The 23,169-nt window shown below is 37.8% G+C and overlaps 2 protein-coding genes across 3 annotated transcripts; one reads left to right on the plus strand and one right to left on the minus strand.

The window, feature by feature from the left end:
- The first annotated feature begins 1,629 nt into the window (after positions 1 to 1,629).
- On the plus strand, positions 1,630 to 7,718 carry LOC135469940 (gamma-interferon-inducible lysosomal thiol reductase-like). The gene is made up of 7 exons (XM_064748591.1): positions 1,630 to 1,842; positions 3,514 to 3,705; positions 4,946 to 5,020; positions 5,230 to 5,328; positions 5,877 to 6,023; positions 6,600 to 6,668; positions 7,217 to 7,718. The coding sequence occupies exons 1-7, from the start codon at positions 1,729 to 1,731 to the stop codon at positions 7,277 to 7,279; spliced, it is 759 nt and encodes a 252-aa protein (XP_064604661.1). The 5' UTR covers positions 1,630 to 1,728; the 3' UTR covers positions 7,280 to 7,718.
- LOC135469939 (D-aspartate oxidase-like) lies at positions 7,444 to 23,068 on the minus strand. Of its 2 annotated transcripts, XM_064748588.1 has the most exons (12): positions 22,849 to 23,068; positions 19,014 to 19,178; positions 16,991 to 17,202; positions 16,713 to 16,818; positions 16,191 to 16,273; positions 15,253 to 15,318; positions 14,772 to 14,826; positions 14,101 to 14,202; positions 13,645 to 13,724; positions 13,138 to 13,255; positions 12,612 to 12,713; positions 7,444 to 8,390 (listed from the first exon to the last, which is right to left on the minus strand). In XM_064748588.1, exons 3-12 carry the CDS (start codon positions 17,173 to 17,175, stop codon positions 8,253 to 8,255), a joined length of 1,035 nt encoding a protein of 344 aa, XP_064604658.1. In that variant the 5' UTR covers positions 17,176 to 17,202; positions 19,014 to 19,178; positions 22,849 to 23,068; the 3' UTR covers positions 7,444 to 8,252. The 2 variants fall into 2 exon arrangements, with proteins under 2 accessions (XP_064604658.1, XP_064604660.1); XM_064748590.1 differs by lacking the exons at positions 19,014 to 19,178; positions 22,849 to 23,068 and adding an exon at positions 18,659 to 18,740.
- Positions 23,069 to 23,169: the final 101 nt, after the last annotated feature.

Below are 23,169 nucleotides of genomic sequence, written 5' to 3' on the forward strand. Positions count from 1 at the left end.
TTTAAAGTACTTGTATACTTGTATATTTAAGCCTACTTGAGACTTTTTAGCAGCTTGATAAAAATTTAGTGCTTCCGATACTCCTTTTTCATGTGCGTACACATGTCACAAATTCTGTCCCAGGATAGAAGCATCAATCTGACAGTGCTAAACTGGGTTGTTCTCCCATAGCCTTGAATATGCATACTGTTACAGGGAACCCATCATGGAATGCTCAGTGGTAATATACCGTAGTCGTACATAGGTACTCAGTTATTAGTCAATATTTGTATACTGAGTGACACGTCAGTATATGATGACACAAAGGTTAACAATTACTTAGTAAATGTTTTTGTTTTGAACAAAAACATTTTTAATTTTGTATTCGCCTTTTTGTTTGAGGTAAAATATCAAAATGTAATCTCTTTTTTTAAAACTTTTAAGTGACTGAGGACGCACCTGAGGTATTAGTACATGATCAATTACTTATTCAAAGTTTCTAAAGTGTACGTGAGGTATATCATTCATTTTTTCAACAGTCGAAGTTTCTGAGGTGTACCTGGAGTATACATCTTAATTCTTATTGTTGATGTTTTTTTTTAAATTAGCCGAGATACAGACATCAGAGGCAGGCCTACATTATATCTCGTATTCAAAAACTGTATCTTAGTTCATGATCTATACCTGATGCGCAGGAATGTGGCAGGAGTGTATATACCTGAGGTGTACACTTAATCTACACCTCACACTGAAGTGTAGGCCAGATGAGGGATACACTCCATATAGGCCTACACCTCATATAGGCCTATTCCCTGGGCTAAGGTGTGGGGCCTACACTTCATGTCTGTAACGGATGTAACCTGAGACTAATATAATATTGGTCCCAGATGTAACCTACAGAGTAAGTGATAGGGTTAAGCAGTTGAAATGTAGAAGTAAATCATTTAATAGGCTTACGATAGTTGACTGAAACTAATTGACAAGCTTCAAACTGAAATCTAACCTTTCAGTGTTTTAGATGCCCGAAGGGCATGCACGGTTAATGTAACCGCTGAGTGACATAGGCCCCTCCATCGAAGTCCCAGCATTAGGACACAGACCCGCATTACAACTTCCGTTTATTGGTAGGGACGAATGTAATTCTGTGTAAAGTCTTTTTTTTTTTTTTGCTGCCAGCCTGCCTTTTTTATTGGTGCATTGGTGCATGCTTGGTATCAAAATGATGGAAATTGTCTCAGCTTTGGGCAGGTATGAGTTTTAATGATAAAAGTTTGAAATTCTGGGCGAGAGGACACAAGGAGACAGGTGGTGATGAGGCTGCGAGTGACGTCCCCTTGGCGTTGCTAGGCACCCCTCCCAGCTGTCGGCATAGAAAGGTCCAGATTTTGACGATCAACCTATGTCAAGATTTTTATGGCTTCTTTCTCACAGGCTGGGCCAGGTATGCACCAAAGCTTATTGGCCATGTCTGGGACTGAGCTACAGCGCTAAACGCTAACATTGTCGCTTATGGAAAACTAATGGGGGTCTGTGGCCTGATCTGCAACACACTATATGTACTTTCCACGTGAGGATGGGCACCTGTTAGATGATGTATCTATGTAAGGGAAGCAACTGTGAAAAAAAGAAGTTATAGATTATCGTCCTTGCACAAACCAGAAATCACATGACCGAAACATAAAGCACATGACACATATTATATGTGCTGAGAGTTTCTTGTTTTCAAAATAGTTTACCCTATTCGGCTTCATGATGCTGTATTTGCTTCTTATGGTGGTGTGGTATGTTACCGGAGTATTTGCACAGTGCAACCTACCTCCTTCAGAATGGTGCTCGTCCAGGATGACAGCCCAGCTATGTCAGGTACTGTAGCGATCGATATACATGTATACATATACTCCAACGAGTGACCCTTTAGTATCAAATTTGATATTACAGGGTCACGAGTTTGCAACAGGAATTTAAATATGTGGCGTTCGTCATTCGTGCTCAGACCAAAGCACAACATTTGTAGGCAGTATCAAATATACAACACACAAAAGAGTTCAACACAGAACGGCTTTACTCTCACAAGCTTTGATAGGATTTCTAAAGTATCATCTATCTGACAGTGCTAAACTGTTTTTTTTTAAACAGCTTACGAACGTGTCCGTCAAGGGAAGATTCCGAGAAGTCGCGGGAAAAGCAGTCAGGAGTGTAGTTGAAATTTTATACGCCAACACGTACTGACATTTCCAGGGCATGTATGACTACAGTCTACATTTTTTCGGGCGATTGTGAGGACTGGATTACTCAGATACGACGTTATTTATTGGATGGATATTCGTCGTTTTTATTGTGGTTGTGGATATGGATGTTAAGGACTTTACCAGAGATAGGCCCCCGAAGACTGATGGATTTGGCTTGATTTCCATCTTCTTAATGCGAGAAGTTGAACTGGTACAACAGGCAAGATTTTGACCAGTGTTATTTGTGGTTAATTCAACGGCTGAAGTAAACGAACAAGGGTGGGAGGAACTGACAGTAGAGCTGCGAATGTTGGATATAAATAAATTTATATTTATATTAATTATATTCGAATTATTTCGTATAAATATTAAGACTGAATACCAGATTTAAGTTTCAGCCAAGTCTTCATTGTTTACTGAGACTAAAGAAAATTTGGTAGCATTATAATACATGTGAACTAAAACTGCTGCTGTTATACTATGACTTTTGAGAACTACACTGGCTGCTGAATGCGGCTAAAAAAGTAAATATAAAATGTGACTTAATACCAGTATTAGCTAATACATTTTTGAACAACTGGGCCCACTCACATATATGGGATAAACGTGATTACATGTACTAAAAGACTCCATACGAATACGACTGTATGTTATGTAAATGAGGAAGTGTTTAGCTCTCATATAACATAGGGAAAGCATAAAATAATTCACGGGACCTCCGTGTCTCAGTTGATTAGCACGCTAGGGCAGCGTAATGACTCAGGAGCCTCTCACCAATGCCGGTGCTGTGAGTTCAAGTCCAGCTCATGCTGGCTTCCATTCCAGCCGTATGTAGGAAGGTCTGCCAGCAACCTTATGGTTGTGAGTTTCCCCCAGGCTCTGCCCAGTTTCCTCCATCCATAATGCTGGTGGCCGTCATATAAGTGAAATATTCTTGAGTACGGCGTAAAACACCAATCAAATAAATAAATAAATAAAATAATTCACACTACACCGATAATTTATTTATTGATTTTATTATCAGTAGTTAGAGTAAATTTACTGGCTGGCATGGTACCCTAACAGTTTTGTGTAAAATGTGGAGTTTTCTTGAATCAAACTGTTTCACTGAATATAATTTAATATTAATAACAAAAATAACAAACATAACCAAGGATTGACAGTTATTAATTCAACAATGTCAAATGTCTATTACCTCCATATTTTATATTTCTGATATTCATTGAATCGGTAGGTAAGGAAAATGTCAATGTTAAATAAGAAAGGAGATTAGATTTAGACAGTTGTGTGATCATTACTTTTACAGGTGGAGAAGCAGTGTGAGCTATCAGGATACTTGCCTGGAGTGTCAGCTAACCCAGGCCCTGTAAATTTTACATTGTATTATGAGTCATTGTGTCCAGACTGCCAGAGGTTCTTCAGAGAGCAGATGTTCAAGGCTTACAAGACTGTGGGTCAGATCATGAACATTACCCTTGTCCCTTATGGAAATGCCAATGTATGTATATAATATGTAGCCATTTATCTTACAAAGACATTTTTTACACGCTTAATGTTATTTTATCACCATTGCTATGGTAGGGTTGGGAAATACTTGGTTAGTTTTGGCTTGTTTGAGGTTCAACATATTGTTTTCATCTACACTTTTATTGTATGAGCCTTTATCTGATATGTGATTATGGAGGCCTGAAATTACATGAGATGTTTTCATGTGGACACTTAATTGAGTTTACACCTTATTTGTGACACAGTGTCACTTATCGCTGACAGTCTGACCTGTATTTCATATGAAGATAGCTCATCTCTTTTCATCGACATGTAGATTAAATATTCCACATTCAGTGAAAAAATTCCATGCGACAAAAACAGCTTGACTTCCACATTTTAACAGTTTTCAAAGTTGAAAACATTTTTCAAGTGTTATACTCTGTTCACATGTGTTAACATAAACTCTTACTGATCTAAAAAGTGCTTAGTCCATCGACTTGCCTATATATGAATCATCCCATGAAGTGTCCATCATACCATATCCTTGGATCAAACCACATCATCCCATATCCTTATTTGAAAGCCACTTCATCATATAACATTACATGAAGCCTACATCATACCATATTCTTGAATTTGAGCCACATCATCCCACATAACTTAATATTGGGAACAAAAAGTAATGACTGTAACACCTGGTAAAGAGCTTCCATCCGATCTTCCCAACATAGCTCTTAATGGTTAAACAATTGAAATAGTATCTAACGTCGGTTTTCTTGGAATTATTTTTAGTGATAAACTTTCTAGGGTGCCTCGTATAAAACAGAAATGCAGCAAATATTTAGAAGTATCAGATGTGTCCAACATATTAACACTGTGTTAATAAAAAAACTCTCTTTACTATTCCATGATATACGTCAATCTTTGTTGGACCTTTGTTGAGTACGAAATTAATACTGTTAGCATCGAGACTCCAACAACGCTAGGCCAGTATAAAAAAGGGAGTTGCAGTCTTTTGGCGCTACGCATGTCCCTGAATTCTGATGGTTTGTATTCATTGATATTTATATCTATAATTAACAACCAGATATCATCAGATTATTACACTGTCGTCATTGACATTGTTGAACTTACCTTTATCTGTATATCACTATATTCTTTAATTACTGCTTTCAATTTAAATTTTGTATTTCATACAAGTACAAGGGTAAATCTTATCCTTTCCTTTTTGTTTTTTTTTTCTTGGTCAGGAGCAGAAAGATGGAAGCAAGTGGAAGTTTCAGTGTCAGCATGGTCCTCAGGAATGCAGAGGAAATCTCATTGAGGTTTGGAAGTTCATTTGTGCTATTTAAAGTTGGTTCATTACAGCATGAAGGTGATATAATTGTGTGGTACTGTACTGTATTTGATTCAGGAGTACTGTGATTCAGAAAATACACTTTTATGGGATGAGTGCAGTAGCTTATTTGATGTAAAATGCAAATAACAAAACAGTTTATTTTTGTGAATCATCTATTTTTATTTTCTCTTGCAGACTTGCACAATTTTCAATGAAAAGAAAGTCCAGAATTACCTCCCCTTTATTCACTGCATGGAAGTATCAGGAGTGATGCCAGATGAAGCTGCCGAAAAGGTTATTTCAGTATTTCTTTCCAGTGAATACTTGGCGTTAAGCCACAATCATTCACTCATTCCAGTGAATACTTGATAAACATTTTTCTAATTTTAGAAAATTTGGATCTTCTTAATACAAATCCTCTGGGCTCTTGTTAGATGGTTAACGCACTGGCTTACTACAACTCTAAGGCCCTTTAGCAATGAGATCTCAAATCTAGCTCTATTTGATTTGGCTGTGGCTTTAAATATGATGACCTTTGTGGCCGAGGCGGTCAGCTCGCCAGCTTGGAGCACGTGCCGGCTTCTTCTTCGGCCATACGTGGGAAGGCCTGCCAACAGCCTAAGGATGGTCGTAGGTTTCCCCCGGACTATGCCCAGTTTCCTCCCACCATAATGCTGGCCACTGTCGAATATTCTTGAGTATTGTGTAAAACACCAACCAAATAAATAAATAAACTAAATAAGTAAGGATATTTGTTAGTTGTTATGTATCTGGCAAAAATTAAGTAAATAAATGAAAGAAATTTTCAAATATATATTTTCACTTGTATACTGTTCCTGTAGTGTGCCAAACAGTTTCCAGTGGACCTAGACAGCATTCTGAAATGTGCCAATGGAAGTAAGGGAAATGCTTTAGAACATCACATGGCATTGCAAACAGACGCCCTCAAACCACCTCATCAGTATGTTCCATGGGTCACCATAAATGGGGTGAGTTCATGATACAATAACAGTGTTGATCCACTTCTTACTGATGGAGAAATTATTTTTTATTAACATGGCCAGTCGGTGTCCTATCTGTCAATTGTTTCCCAATATGTTATGGGCAAAAACTGGCCCAACTTTAAGGTTGGCTGGAGGAGAGGAGTACATATACCCCACAAGGTGCATTGAAGCTATTATCAGTCTGCTTCATTTGTAATACCAATCAAATGTGTCAATTAAGTGAAAGCCATAGTTAGAACTTCACATAGCAGAGATACAAAACTGTGGCAGAAGATTTTAAATGAATCAAATGGAAAGTGTTTACATGTTTTTTAGTTAAGACTTACCCAATTCATAATGGAGGGCTTTGTTTCGCCTTCATCATCACAAAATAACAAATACACTGTATTTCACCTAAAATTTGGTCTTAAAATGATACTTAAGTTTTTGTAAAGAATTAATCAAACTTTCAAATGGATGAATCAATCAGAGTTAGGCAAATTGTATCACTTGAAAAAAAATTAATCTTTCCTTCAAATACAGTCTCAGTGATGAAATATAGTTGTTTATCTTTGACGCCAGGTTCACACGGAGAAAATGGAAAAAGAAGCAGAAAGAGATTTAGTATCACTTATTTGCGATACATATCAGGTGGGTGCAGTAGTATTGGTTAATCAAATGAATATGAAGAACCTCTTTTTCTTTCCTCATTTATTCCAACATATCCACAACAGCCTAAATATTTCTGCGATGAACAGTCAAAGAATAAAAATAACTACGTGATAAAATGTAACACACATGCTTTAAAAGTGGATAGATACATTGCACATACCTGTGCTTGAGAAATATACGTCCACACATAAGTAGTTTCCTGTAACCTAAACTATAATCAAGTATTAATATCCTTGTAAATGTTGAGTCATGCCAAAAAAAAAAATGATAAATCGTTGTTAAAGTGTTCTCAAAAATTGACATTACCCAGATGTCAGGAATATTCATGCTTTCCTGGCACAGGTGCTTTTGTCCATAATTCAGATTATATTTTAAGTCCATGTATAAACCATTTCATAGCCATTTCATTGTTGGGAATTTTTATTGTACGATAAATGTGGGTTTAATTATGGTTAAAAAGACTAGAAATTGCAAAGATGTATTGATGAAGAGTGCTCAGTGTTGCTTTCTTTGTATCATTTCCGCAGGGAGTAAAACCAAGTGCCTGCAGTCGGTCGACTCACCATACCTGTTGGAGACAAAAGGCCTGAAAACACAATGCTAGCCAGTAAATGCATGGACTGTGATGTGCTCAAACTGCATTTACTCATTTTGCATATTTGATCTAAATCTTCCTTCAATCAAAACATCTCTCCCATAATGATAATTAATAAACTGCTCCATCAAGCAAAAGACAAAACTGAATTATCTGATATTAAAAAGAAAACATATTCTGATTATTTCTATACAATATATTTATGGAGAAAACAAAGTAAATATTCATTTTCCTGTAAAACATTTTTTTTACAGTTGAACAACATTCCCATTGTGCGGGTGCATCTGTACTCATATTTTTTAATATAAAGAGATCTCATTCCAAGTACTAGCCTTTTTTATGCTTCTTGTGCTCTTTGGTTGTTACCATAATGATTTAATACTATCAACTGTGCCAATCACCAAACGGTTGGTGCAGTAGTTGTTTCATCGTTTGTGTACAAACTTAACAGCTTAATTGTTAAATGATTCATCATTTCACAAATGCCATGAGCAAGTTTCACGAAAATTTCAAGCTTTAGGTTTTCGAAAATCACTCTAAGTCAATCTTCCTCATAAAACTAACGACATTAACAGTTTATTGAGCTTTGGAAGTTCTGTAATACTGGGCCAAATGCTTGTAGTTTTTAAGTAACTACAAATAAGTCAGTCTTTGGAGTACAGATTAGAAGTAAGAACATACGTCCTCATATCATATTATTGGCGATTAAGTAGTAGAGTACAAAAAAAGTACTGGAAGGCTCGATTTTCCTTATTTCATATATACGATGTAAGATGTTCTTATCACAGATTCAACTTTTTTCAAAATTAGTGCAGATGCAAATGTTATTCTTCCATTATCACATATAAATCCCGGAAACAATCATAATTTAAAGACTCTGCACACAATCCAATTTTCAAATTAAGTTACACTTATGACATGAAGGAGACGTTATCAGTTGGTCCTGCGCCACAAGAGTTCAAAGTGTTTCATAATTTGGATGGGTGTGTAGACCTGCTCTTTGTACAATATTTCTGTATGGTGTCTTTGACAATCGCGACGGCGTCCAAGGCACACCCCCAGTGAAGGGTAACACCCGATCCTCCGTGGCCGTAGTTGTGAATCACCTGTAATGAAAGTTAAAAAAATCATGATCAGTCCTATTCCTCCAACGTGGGACGATTACATTAATGTTGAATTCCAAGTTTTGGAGACATCATTTAACATAGGATACAATGTACTGTATCCCAGATTGAACTGATAGGTGTGTTAGGGTACAATATATAGCATACTGTATCCCAGATTGAACTGGTAGGTGTGTTAGGGTACAATATATAGCATACTGTATCCCAGATTGAACTGATAGGTGTGTTAGGGTATAATGTATAGCATACTGTATCCCAGATTGAACTGATAGGTGTGTTAGGGTATAATGTATAGCATACTGTATCCCAGATTGAACTGATAGGTGTGTTAGGGTATAATGTATAGCATACTGTATCCCAGATTCAACTGATAGGTGTGTTAGGGTACAATATATAGCCTACTGTATCCCAGATTGAACTGGTAGGTGTGTTAGGGTATAATGTATAGCATACTGTATCCCAGATTGAACTGATAGGTGTGTTAGGGTACAACATATACCATATTGTATCCCAGATTGAACTGGTAGGTGTGTTAGGGTGTAATGTATAGCATACTGTATCCCAGATTGAACTGATAGGTGTGTTAGGGTACAACATATAGCATACTGTATCCCAGATTGAACTGGTAGGTGTGTTAGGGTATAATGTATAGCATACTGTATCCCAGATTGAACTGATAGGTGTGTTAGGGTACAACATATAGCATATTGTATCCCAGATTGAACTGATAGGTGTGTTAGGGTATAATGTATAGCATACTGTATCCCAGATTGAACTGATAGGTGTGTTAGGGTATAATGTATAGCATACTGTATCCCAGATTGAACTGAGAGGTGTGTTAGGGTACAATATATAGCATACTGTATCCCAGATTGAACTGGTAGGTGTGTTAAGGTATAATGTATAGCATACTGTATCCCAGATTCAACTGATAGGTGTGTTAGGGTACAATATATAGCCTACTGTATCCCAGATTGAACTGGTAGGTGTGTTAGGGTATAATGTATAGCATACTGTATCCCATATTCAACTGATAGGTGTGTTAGGGTACAACATATAGCATATTGTATCCCAGATTGAACTGGTAGGTGTGTTAGGGTGTAATGTATAGCATACTGTATCCCAGCTTGAACTGATAGGTGTGTTAGGGTACAACATATAGCATACTGTATCCCAGATTAAACTGATAGGTGTGTTAGGGTACAATATATAGCATACTGTATCCCAGATTGAACTGATAGGTGTGTTAGGGTACAATATATAGCATACTGTGTCCCAGATTGAACTGATAGGTGTGTTAGGGTACAATATATAGCATACTGTATCCCAGATTTAACTGATTGGTGTGTTAGAATACAACATATAGCATACCGTATCCCAGACAACTGTTGTAGGACACAACGTATAGCATACTGTATCCCAGATTGAACTGGTAGGTGTGTTAGAGTACAACATATAGCATACTGTATCCCAGATTGAACTGATTGGTGTGTTAGAATACAACATATAGCATACCGTATCCCAGACAACTGACAGAGGTGTAAGACACAACATATAGCATACCGTATCCCAGATTGAACTGATAGGTGAGTTAGGATACAACACATACCATACTGTATACCAGATTGAACTGATAGATGCATATGATACAACATATAGCATACCGTATCCCAGACAACTGTTGTAGGACACAACATATAGCATACTGTATCCCAGATTGAACTGGTAGGTGTGTTAGGGTACAATGTATAGCATACTGTATCCCAGATTGAGCTGATAGGTGTGTTAGGATACAACATATAGCATACTGTAACCCCGATTTAACTGATAGAAGCATATGATACAACGTATAGCATACTGTATCTCAGATAAAACTGGTAGGTGTGTTAGGGTACAATATATAGGATACTGTATCCCAAATTGAACTGGTAGGTGTGTTAGGATACAAGATATAGCATACTGTATCTCCGATAAAACTGGTAGGTGTGTTAGGGTACAAAATATAGCATACTGTATCCCAGATTGAACTGGTAGGTGTGTTAGGGTACAACATATAGCATACCGTATCCCAGACAACTGTTGTAGGACACAACGTATAGCATACTGTATCCCAGATTTAACTGATTGGTGTGTTAGAATACAATATATAGCATACTGTATCCCAGGTTGAACTGATAGAGGTGTGGGACACAACATACAGCATACTGTATCCCAGATTGAACTGATAGGTGAGTTAGGATACAACACATACCATACTGTATACCAGATTGAACTGATAGAGGCATATGATACAACATATAGCATACCGTATCCCAGACAACTGATAGAGGTGTAAGACACAACATACAGCATACCGTATCCCAGATTGAACTGATAGGTGAGTTAGGATACAACACATACCATACTGTATACCAGATTGAACTGATAGAGGCATATGATACAACACATAGCATACTGTATCCCAGATTTAACTGACTGGTGTGTTAAGATACAATATATATACTGAATCCCAGTATGAAAGGTGTCTTAACGTTGTACACAGCCTTTTTTCACTCACAGAACGAGCAGGTTTAATGTTGAAGGAAACCAGTTGTAAAGTACTGCCCTTTGCGAGGCGTGAGTTTTATAAACTTTTAAAACCACAGCCACACCAGGGATAGCTTGGTTTCGAACCTGCGACCTCCTTGGTCATGGACTATATGGCGAGAAAAACGCTTTTTCGAAAGAACCAGCGATAGCCCAATCAGCCTTTGCGGCAGCCTATTACTAACGACATTGTTAGCATACAACATCTGGTCGACTGGAATCGTGAACTGGGCGGCCAATACCACATCGTTAAAGTGTGATCTGTGTTAGAACGTCGTATGATTTGCAGAGCAAGTATATCAAGAACTGATTGTATGTGAAAGGTTCATGAACAATGGCCCTGTTTCAGTGAAGATATAGGGTTAATTTGTATTGGTAGCTCAAGCTTTACATGTAATTCAGCTGTCAATGGTTGAGCCGCGGTTTAACGTCCGGTGATTTACCAGGTAGGCCACCTGCATGCTTGGGTATGAGTTGCTATGGTTTTACTCCAATCTAGTTGGTATTCCGCCATGCAGTTTTAAACCTGACAAAATGTATTGGAGAATCAGTGTGATCTGAAGAACGTATTTACTAGGGCTATGTAGGAATAAATAATATGGGAACTGTAGCTACATGTCGGTCGTTTTGAAGCATGATGTGTCACCATGAAACAGTTCATCACAACCACATTCTTTGTTGCGTCGTGCGCACGATTTAATAAAGATCTCTATTTCGTGCTCTCGAGATCTTTATTAAGTCGTGTGCACGAGATCTTTACTAAGTTGTGCGAATGACTTTTTTTTTAAAAAAGTTATAACTTTTTAATAACTAAAACTTTAAAGATTGTGTTCTTATTTTTTTCTTCCATTTACATTTTTCTAAACGTGTCACTTTTACGGCTCCGTGGTTAACACACTAACAAGAGAAGATTCAAAGGCCTATAAGAACATGGTGTTTATAATGCGAAAACATCACAAACTACTATGGCCGATTTACTGCATGTCGCAAACGAATTTAGAACATTGTCTCAGGCTATATATAACTACATTACACACTGGTGGACGCAAAGAAGTTTAAGGGACTCTTTACGATGTATACAAGTATATGTAATAATTGGACAAACTACAAGATACTACACAATACCCACAATTAAGCACCAGACTGACCATGAAAAAATTTCCTCAAACTGACAGGTGAACATGTTCATCCGTGAAAAGGCTTTTTCATTTTTCAAAAAAAATTAAGGTTATAGTAAGAAAAATTAGATTCCAACTTTGAATGACACGAATATTGTACCAAAGTCATATAGTTACACAGCTTAGCTATTAGGTACATCTGGATTTGCAAATATATGTGAAATGCACACAGACTTGTTCTACATATCCCCTACGAAGATAATTGTTAACCACAGGAAAGTATTAAGAACAGTTACAATGTACATGTAGAGGCACCAATATCATCTAGCAGTATATCGGTTAAATTTCAGGCAATATTCAATATTTTGAAGAAAGTTTATTACTAGAAATATTAACTTTAGTGAAATTAGCATGTAAGTCTATTTTATCTTAAAATAAGTCAACCCAAGCTACTAAATCCTTCTAACAGAGAAGAATTAGATGCTAATGAATTTCTTACCGGGAGCTGTTTGCCCTTTGCAGTTTTAAGCTCTTCCAATTCTAGTCTTACTTCGGGACGAAAAGGACGTAACCCGGCCCAGTCATACAAATACTTCGCCTCCTGGTGCATAAACGAAGAAAGCTTTCTAGAGATCAGATATAACATATGGACGAACTAAAACACAATACAGCGGGCTTTGTGACATCCCCAAACATATTGATCACAATAGATTTTGATATGTACTGTTACAGTAATATGTGTTACCTTAATAAAAATATCTGTGGGAAGACACTGCCTGTATAATCAACAATTACTCTGAACTAGGCACTAGATATGGTATGCCCATACCTTTATAAGAATATCTATCTGGAAATTAAAGCAACACAAGTCAGTCTTTGTTAATTTTTCGTTTAAACACAAATTTGGTTTTAGAATATGTATCGGAACACTCAGTGCCACTATTATGTACAACTGCTCTGAAATATTTACTAGATAATATAACCAGCGAATTGAAAATGTTCGGCCATTAGAGAAGATGCTGTACCGTTAGACTTGGAAGGAGCTCCGTGCAGCGTTTCCAGATGCCAAGTTTGTCTTTTTCATCAACCGTTTCTTCCCAGTTGCCTTCCTGTATTGTTCCACCAACAGTCACTGCTTTGGCTCTGTGCAATGTACAAATACACTCAAATGAAGAAAATCACTATTGAAATGAGAATTTCAAAGTAAAGAATACTAGTTCTAATAATAAGCACATGGTTAACAATGCTGCTGCAAACCCAGCACAAAATTATAACATTATTATTTAATAAGTCTAACACCATACATTGTACAACACCACATTTGATATGTAATAAATTTACAGAAGTTAGGACATCGCAACTTATACATTTGCTGGACTCCCTCCCCCGCCGGCATTTATGTGACCTGTTGCGACACTGTCCCATTTCATCATATCAATCTTTAACAGTATACACCTCTAAATCCACTATCACAATCCACTACATCTTGTATGACATGTCCATTGCGTCGATTGAGAGAGAGGTGAACTCACCCTGGCAACACATAGGCTACGTGACCCGGGTCATATTGGTGATCCAACACTACGAAATGTTTAATCCACGGAGCGAGGACCTATGGGCCAAAACGTTTGGGGGGGTTACTGACATAATGGATCTAGAGAATAAGCAGTGTCATCAAAAGACTGAATCAAAGAAAAGTGGAAACGATTGTGAATTATGTCATGAATGTGGTTACGTGTGCCAAATCACGACTTTGATCAATAAAGGAAACAAACTACAGAGAATGCAGGTGAAGATACATATGATGAAGTCTTTTCCGCGAAGAGCAGCTATACCGGAGAAAACAATGATGGGAAGAAGTGGGTAGACAATGATGAGTGGGGGGGGGGGGGGGGGGGGCAGAAAATGAAATCGACCTGAGCGAAATCGAATCGTTTCTGAGCTCCACCATATGTTACCACAGCACCACTGGCAAATTTGGTACTGACCTTCACCACTTGTCCACGTATTGCCTTAAGAGTATTGTCATTGGTCAAGTCCCTGGCAGCTAGACCAGCACAGTTCACAACCAGGTCAAACTCGTCCGCTATCTAAGGTGACAAAATGTACATGAAACGGTCGTAGGGCATATCTTTGAACTTTCCACCAGTTATTGCTTGTTACTGACATTAAATCATGTGGTGGAAAGTAGTTTAACATGCAATATTGTTAGCTTTACACAATTATTTCCTTCTTAGAATCGAGGCGTTCAAATTACTTTGAAGACAAGCTCTAGTTCATATTAAATCGATGAGAATTCCTGCAGATATAACAACTTCATGATTTTTTTTCAATAGGTAAAGGCAATCGAGAGAGCTTAAGCCCAAAATATTATGTTAATTATTTGATTTCCTTATATTATGAACAGATTAATATAAATGTGAAAAACATGCATGGTTTCAGGTCCTCAGAGTTTCACAGTTTAAAATTCGGGAACCATATGCATGTCGTCAAAACTACAAATTTATGGTTACAAGGCATAAATACTGATAATCTCTTAAATAATGATAATGTATGTAAATATAATTTTTCCATGGAACACTTTTTAATCTAGTTGTCAAAATTATGTAGTGAAGCTATATTCAGCCAACTGAATGGTGACTGAAGGGAATATATTTACCTCTTCAAAGGAATTAACTCTCCGATGGAAGACTAGACCTCCTTTCTCTTTAAATCTGCAATGAAAAAAAACTGTCGCTTTCAAAGTAAATAAGTTTAGGATGGGAAATGGAAAGTTTGCAAGCTTCGGTTGAAATGAACGACTTCAAACGTCTTTCTGGTTTTTACCAACTGGATGACTGTCTAATTAATTTTTTGAATAATATAGATAACAATACATGATAATATTGATAACTGAATTTTGTGTTATATTTTGTTTTATGTGGGGTTTTTTTGTGTATATTACTAAAATGGATCTATGATCCCAAGGCCAGTGGTTTAAAAACTGTTAAGCTCGGATTCAAGTTCAGTCTTAATTGATGAAAGTTTTGTATTGGGACACGAAATGTATTTATATTTAAGGCCGGGTAAACTTAAAATACACTTTTGAACAACTGGGGCTCTGACCAAATAACAATGAACGTAGAAAAAACGGATATTACCGATGCATAAGCCAAGGGAGATACATGGAACACTCAATCATCACCGTGGTGAAAAAGGACCCCATCCTGCAATATAAAAATGCCAAGCACTTTAACTTGGGCCTATATTCACTCATTATTCTGTGGTGCTCTGTTTGTGCCGTAATGCTCAACAAACCTTCCAGTAAAATCTAAATTCAAGGACCTTTCACAAAATTCGTAAGTCATATTTCACGCAACTCATTTTCGTAAAAGACGTTGTCTAGGTATAGTACCATAAGAGGACGTCACTAACGAAAGGTGCGAAAAATTTGGTCACGAATTTTCGTAAAAGTGGGCACTGATTGTTGCAGGAGCCCGGGAATGTTCCTCCTAAAATAGGATCGTTCATTCTGCCTGCACTGAGACAGGGGATCAAACCCGGGTCGGGTCATACTAAAGACTTTAAAAACGGTACCTCGGTTGCCTCGCGTGGTGCTCAGCACTGAGAGGTCAGCCTGAGAGCAAGGAAACAAGATTGGTTGATCCGGTGTCAGCATAATGTGACTGTGTGGAGTGTCGCTGGTAGTGTCTATACTTACGGCATGGATTTGTTATGCCACACATAACCAGAAGTAAATACAGTATGTACCAGTATCCAAATGAATGGACATTTCTTCTGCTTTCTCATCGTGGCTTACTCTCGTGCTTAAGCAACATGTCAAGGGAAAGTTTTACGAATATGTATTTTACGATTCAAAATCTACCCGTTTTTTAGGTATACGAGTGCTTGAATGTTCCTATGATCCATGCACATAAGACTACAAAAAGGCTTAAAAATCACTCTCAGGATGGTCAACGTGACTGAAACAGGACAAGCTTATCATCGTTTGAGATCTTTTCTGATCATATAAAAAATCAGGCTTTTGGTCAGTTCTTTCAGTGAAAAAAGAACGACGGGGCAGTCACAGTATACCCACGTCACTCCGGAAGTTGGAAATAACGCCAGTTCCTCTTTCGTCATGGGTCGAAAACCCAACACAATATCGGACCAATTAATGTTCTGAAAAAAAACAACAACAAATGAAATGCTCCAATAAAATCACTAAAAGTGTCAAATAAGCATGTCTTTAAACGGCCATTGGTATGTGTGATCACAAGGTTTCGTCTGTTTTAACTTTTCCACGAATGATACATATGTGAGTGAATATGGAAACAAATATGCTCAATATACAAGGCACAAAAGTTAACATACTGATTTTAAACTTGGAATCATATCCAGGCACTCTTCATATTCCTGTATCGCTAACTTCTTAACGCATAGTATCAGCCATAATCACTTCTTTGCGGATAAGGTCGTATGAGTATCCAATTTGAGGTATCACTTCAAAGTTTTCATCAGCTTTCTCACCTATGTACACATCCAGGCTGGATTCAGACAAATTTGCGTAACGCAAAGATAAGGATATCAGAAGTAAAAGAACTGGAAATGGAGGTCTTACACATTCTCCTAACTGGTATCCGGAACAAAACTGGGCACCAATTCTTCCCGCCAAAGGCGACTGCGCAAGTTCGACCAAGTGATCAAAGGTCACTTTAGACCATCGACTGTAACATTGTGAAGAACCATAAATGAGAAGATGTCTTACTGCGGTTTTGAAAAATGAAAACTTTTGTATAAAACGTTTTCTGTATAAAACGTTTGAATGACGTACAGATGCATTACAACCAAATAAAAATCGAACATTCTGTCGTCTTTGGAATTATTAGCTATACATACAGTATGTTTGCTCCACTGGTCACAAACGGTTCCCAGAGCCCAGCAGAATAATCTCCTGTAGTATTGGGCGAAAAGATGTTCGCCATGATGGTGACCTCCGCATCTGGAATACTCTCAACAATGTTTAAAGCCGTCGATAACCCGATGACCCCCGCGCCAATTACACCTATCTTCGTTGAAGACATTATCTGTTAATGTTATCTGTCCACAACCTGGATGTAAACAGAGAAAATACAATACATATATCACATATACACACACTATATAGTCCAATGTATAAATACTGCACCGATCTTCAACATCCTTGAGACAAACAACAATCCAGATGAAATGCCTTTTTATTCGCGTGGCACTAACATTCGCGGATTTCGCGCAAACACATTTCCGTATTTTCTGTACTGAAGTTTGATTTCCGTTTATCAGCTGTCAAAAAATTTTGTTAAGATCCGTAAAAGTTGATTCCCGCGAATGTGTCTTCTTACCAAATCCGCGAAAGTGTATGCCCGCGATTAAAAAGGCATTTGAAGTAGTCCAACGTATAAATACTTCACCGACATTCAACATCCTTGAGCCAAACAAAATCCAGATGAAATATGTGCAAAGTTAAATTTTGCAGGTAATTGTCACCATTAATCTTATATACAGTAAACATGAGCGGGTGGTGGCCGAGTGGCTAAGAAACATACCTTTCAGCCGCTAGGACACTCCCCGAAAGGGGGATTTTGTTGATTCTCTTGTTCGAGGCACCTTAGTGACAATAAGCGTTCGACGACGCATGTGTATAAAACAAAAACCTGGACGACGCTCCAGTGTGCCGTTTGCACAGTCTAAGTGTAACTGAAGCCCATTTGTCTTTCACCAATATCGCCTATATATATGTGAACGTCACGTGAGGGACAGTCTGTCAACAACTTGCCAAAGGTCGGTGGTTTACCGAGGGCCACCATCCACCCATGAAGCCCATCAGACACAAGAAAATATAAAATACATACAATAAATTGTGTCATTTCACTGTCATCACATTTTGAACATTTTTGTCTTATATAATACTCTTTATTTTAAGATACAAAGTCTTTTATACGCCGCCAGTCGGCCATTCTTTTGTGCAGGTGCATGTGTGGCATGAAAATAATGAAAATGACTATCTGAATTCTCCACAAGTCATTTTTATCGACCTACTAGAGTAATGATATAAATATCATGATATAAGATATCATTAGAGCATCACTTCAGTGTCGATGGACGTTCAAATTCATTTCTTGCATATATAGTTATTGATTAAATGTCATGCCTTCCCAGATATGGAACATGCTATTGGCTGGAATCATATTTTTTTTATTAGGAACATATGGTTCATGTAAATTATTTCTAGGTAACACGCACCTGTTTAAATAAATTAAGGCCTAGAATGTTGATATATTTAAAAAATCAATGGATTTTGATTTGGTTGTACTCAAGAATATTTCATTTATACAACATTATGGTGGGAGGAAACCGGAAAAGCCGACAGACCTTCCCACTTACGGCCGGAGAGGAAGCCAGCATGAGCTGGAGTTGAACTCACAGCGACCGCATTGGTGAGAGACTCCTGGGTCATTACGCTGCACTAGCGCACTAACCAACTGAGCCACGGAGGCCCCCAAAAAATCAGTGGTAATCAAGACTTACTTTACAAGTCCTTTAATTATGAGATTGTCCTTTGCAGCCGTTAGATTACACTCATTCTCTACCATATTTCTTGTCCGGCTTGTTGTGCACTACAACTCACTCGCGCATGGGGCCAACGGGAAAGATATACAGCAACGCACCACATGTATGAATGAGGGCAGATTTGTATGTAGGACTACGGCCTAGCTTGTGGCATGTATAGGCCTATATAACACCAGTCCATCATGCGTGAGAATAAGGCTTTAACACGTGAATGCCTTTTCCATGCTGTGTACACCGATCGGCACTTAACACGCACGCCGTTCAGAAACTATGAAAACATACAAAAACATTCGACCTAAGTGTGTAGGCCTACCTTATTGATACCCTGTGTAAGTCACTAACAGTCTGTCCTAAAACGAAGTTTGCCCCATGCCCTCATTACAGCATGGCTATAGTATCACACTGCGCAGTCCACTGCTGACTCCTATATACCGTCCAGAGAAACCACCAGCTGCTGTTGTTAGGTTTGCAGGATTATCTGTAATAACACAAATAACGCTTTAAAAACAAGTGTATGCTTACAATTCATGTACATGGAAATACAATATAAGCTTTAGTTTTAACACATGGACATACCACCCACACAGACAGGAAAACAAGAACTATAACCTAGCTTTAGACGTTTGTAGGGAATGTACATGCATGTGTACGACATGCTCGTATTCCCATGCATGTACCCTACTTAATTATTCGTATTAATTAAATTTAATACGAAAATATAAACACTTTCATATACAGCAGATCGATATGAGAGAACATAAAGATCTAAAATCATGGAAATAAAACACATAAAAATAAAAAGTATTTTTCAGGCCGATATACCTCGATCCTCTGGTGAGAATTGATCTCTGTGTACATATCTTTTGCATATTTGAATAATTAAAAAAATATATTAAAACAGTAATAGCGAAAAGGATTGATCCGACAGAGCCACCACCATTAGAACGATAGCAAATAATGATAAAACAACTTAAGACTTCTTTATGCTTTTTTTTTCAGTTTATTTGAAACTTATAAATTCCCAAGCCAAGCTATGCGCTTAGGTCGATTGGTCTACATTGATGTGATGATGGTAATGTATAAATCTAGTAACGAAGCATGAGCATTCACAGTGACAGTACGTATTGTATCCGCAGATCCATCCTAAAATAATATGATAAAAATGTTAATTGTAACCGCCACTCTGGCACTTTACATGCCCATCTTGATTCCCCATTAGGCCTATATATAAGGGAGTCCCCTTGCGCGGTGACGTCAGAAACTTTGTCGATTCTTAAAGGAGAAGAAAATTTAAATATCAAACAAATACTATTGAACAGAGTATGCATTTCCTCGCAGGTGCATGCCCTAAAAAAATTCTAATATGTACCTCAAGTTGATAAATTATAAATAAAGGCAGCGCCAAAATCTGCTGTGGGCGACTCCATTTTGCCTAAGTCCTGAAGTCTTCTGTGTTAGGAGGAGAATTGCCCTCGGAAACCGTCAAAGTGCAGTATTTCCGGTAGAACTCTTCTTCCCAGAAAGTAGCGAACAGTGCAGTTCATTTTCCGTCTGACGATCGGAAAACCGGAATGCCGGAAGTAGGTTCCGAGTTTACACTAACAAGTCGGCAGTTTTAACGACTCTCCCTGGGTGAGAGGCAACACACCCCTAGCGTAAATTACAGGGTGTTAAAGATAGAGGACGCGATGAACTGCCGTTTTCAGACTTAACGTGCATGGCGAGAAAAAAAATCGCAAAATTATGCAGCAGGCACCACCAGATAGAAAAAAATGTGCTTCTTTAAGCCTATAGTGGCATTGTTTTAAGTTTTCTTCTACTTTAAAACTTCGCGACCTGTGTAACATGTATCTTCAAACCTGCTAAATTCCAATCACCAAAACTGCCAGTGGAATTCACCTGATCAAAATGGCGAACAACAAAACGCCATAACCCTATATTGCGACACATAGATCTTCGTGTCAAGACAAGGGGTTCATTTGGTCGCTACTGGTTCAGCCCTTCTGCTTTTGTTAACACGTGGTCACATATTTAGGGAATTAGGGAAAAATAGAAAATTAGCAAGCAAAACCTTTAGGTATAATAATACATTTAAACTGAAAAATGTAACTAAGTACCCACGATTAAATATATATGGTCTGGACCAATATGTACACTATTATATTATCTGATATTAATCAAACGTGTTACCCCTAATAGATTTGTTTTTAATGTAAATATAATACTGTAATCTCATAACTTGATAAAGCGTTGTCTTCAAAATTATTTGGCATATTCAAGCATGCAAATAACCAGCATAAACAACACATATATTACACTGTCATAACCATTCAGTTCTTAGGCTCTTTGTGTGCCGAAATGTCGCTGCATACTGTATACAACGATGTACGTATAGGTGTCATGGATTTGGCTTTCTAACGCAAGTTTTATAGCAGACTTTTTTCCCTGCATTAATTATTTTAGACTGTGTTGTATAACTATATATATATTATTATCTTACTCTTGGGTTTGGTTATTTTATATTTTAAAACTCCTAATATCAAATAGCACTTTCTCGTTGGCCAGCAATAATAAGTTGAGAATGCGTAAGATCTTTTTAACTATTTATTTGACTGGTGTTTTACGCCGTACTCAAGAATATTTCACTTATACCACGGCGGCCAGCATTAATGGTGGGAGAAGGTACGGCCAGAGAGAAAGCCAGCATGAGCTGGACTTGAACTCACTGTGACCGCATTAGTGAGAGGTTCCTGGGTCATTTCGCCGCGCTATAGCTGGCGTGCTGGCCACGGAGATCCCCCGTAATAAAGATCTATGTGAGTGTAAAATGCTGTAATATTAGGAGTAGTTGTTGATAGATACATACTCAAGAATTTGTCACATGTACACATGTAAGAATTGTTTTTGACAACGTAAACGACCAGATCGAACGTCATTGTCACTAACGTTCCGCGAGTCGGTGGGTTAATACCTGGCGTATGCACGTGTCCAGTCTTACGTACATGTTTAAGATGTTTTTATGTATCATATTCTTTCACATTCTATACATATTTTATAACACAAACAACCTGTCATGTGTGATCATAGATTGTGACTGCGTAACATACACTCATCCCTATCTAATCATCTACGTCGCCTTAACACGTACGGCAGATAATCTTATGCATATACCATTAACCAGCTGCTCGGCCTGGGTCTGTAAGTGTTAATGCCGCCATCTATATTTAACATGTACATGCTGGCCTTTTGGTCTCCTACATCTGCTGACCTTTACTACACGGTCATCTGAGGTGATGGTCTTTGCTGACCGCTAGATTGACCTGGACTTTATAGCTAGTTCGCTTATCGACTAGGATACAACAAAATGGTTGACCTATATGCATACAGTTTTTTTTACGCCCACAGTGACGTGAAGGTGTCGTACATATAAGGGCTGTGCTTTCGCGAGATCATAGATGCACTTCCAGTCGAGTCAGGAGATTCAGGTCAGTGATTTTCACTTATACATAAGCCTACATCAATTTTGTACCTTAGCATATATGTTTGTATGTGTAAGGCATAAATCATGTTATTTTAGAGGACTTGTGTGGAGGTAGACAATGGTTTGAGGAAATGCTGCATTTTTATTTAACGTAGAAAATATAAACCTTTACACATACAATATAAGTTGTTACGCTAGCCATGGCCTGTAAACGTCTATTTTTATATGTGAAATGTTATAGGGTGAGTGAGTGAGTGCTTGGGGTTTAATGGAAATCCTATAGGGCTAACAGCCATGCATTAAGTTATATGACTCATATTTTTATATATGTATGTAGGGTTTAACGTCATATTTAAGAATTTTTAAGCCATATGATGACGAGAAGGAGTCATTAGGTGTGTTTACGTATATTGTGCTCATATTTTTATATCCAGATATCGCCCTTTACTACCCTTAAAAACCTCAGAAAACGCGTGAATACACGAGCACAGAAACGACTGAAATGATCTCTAGTTAATGGTCAAACAATTTCAACATTTTTTCTTTGTCTTTTCTCCCGTAACATAATCAATACACTGTAAAGTAAACTTATACACTGCTGAGTTCGCGAGGTACGTAATACATACATAGGGTCAGGGACATGCAGAAAGAAGAGCCTACAACTTACACGAGTGTATAGGCGATCATATGAAGAGAATCCTGTTAAAACCGCAGTCTGGCATGCCAACCACGGACAACTTGAATCAGCTATATATAGCTATGCCAAGGCACAAGGGCCACATTCATATAACTTACATGCCGTGTTTATCGCAAAAACCATCTACGTAGCAACAGACTATAGGAGTGAACTGTAAAATAGGCCTATATAGCTCTAGACATTTGATATCGTCTTTGTGTGCTGACATCAGTGCATTTGGCAGAGATATTACGTCTCGAGGTTATCAGCTGGCCTTAAACGCGAGAATGGAGTAGGTCACCACGCACTTGG

The sequence above is a fragment of the Liolophura sinensis genome, chromosome 7 (genome assembly GCF_032854445.1).
Source record: "Liolophura sinensis isolate JHLJ2023 chromosome 7, CUHK_Ljap_v2, whole genome shotgun sequence".
In the NCBI taxonomy this organism is placed as follows: Eukaryota; Metazoa; Mollusca; class Polyplacophora; order Chitonida; family Chitonidae; genus Liolophura; species Liolophura sinensis.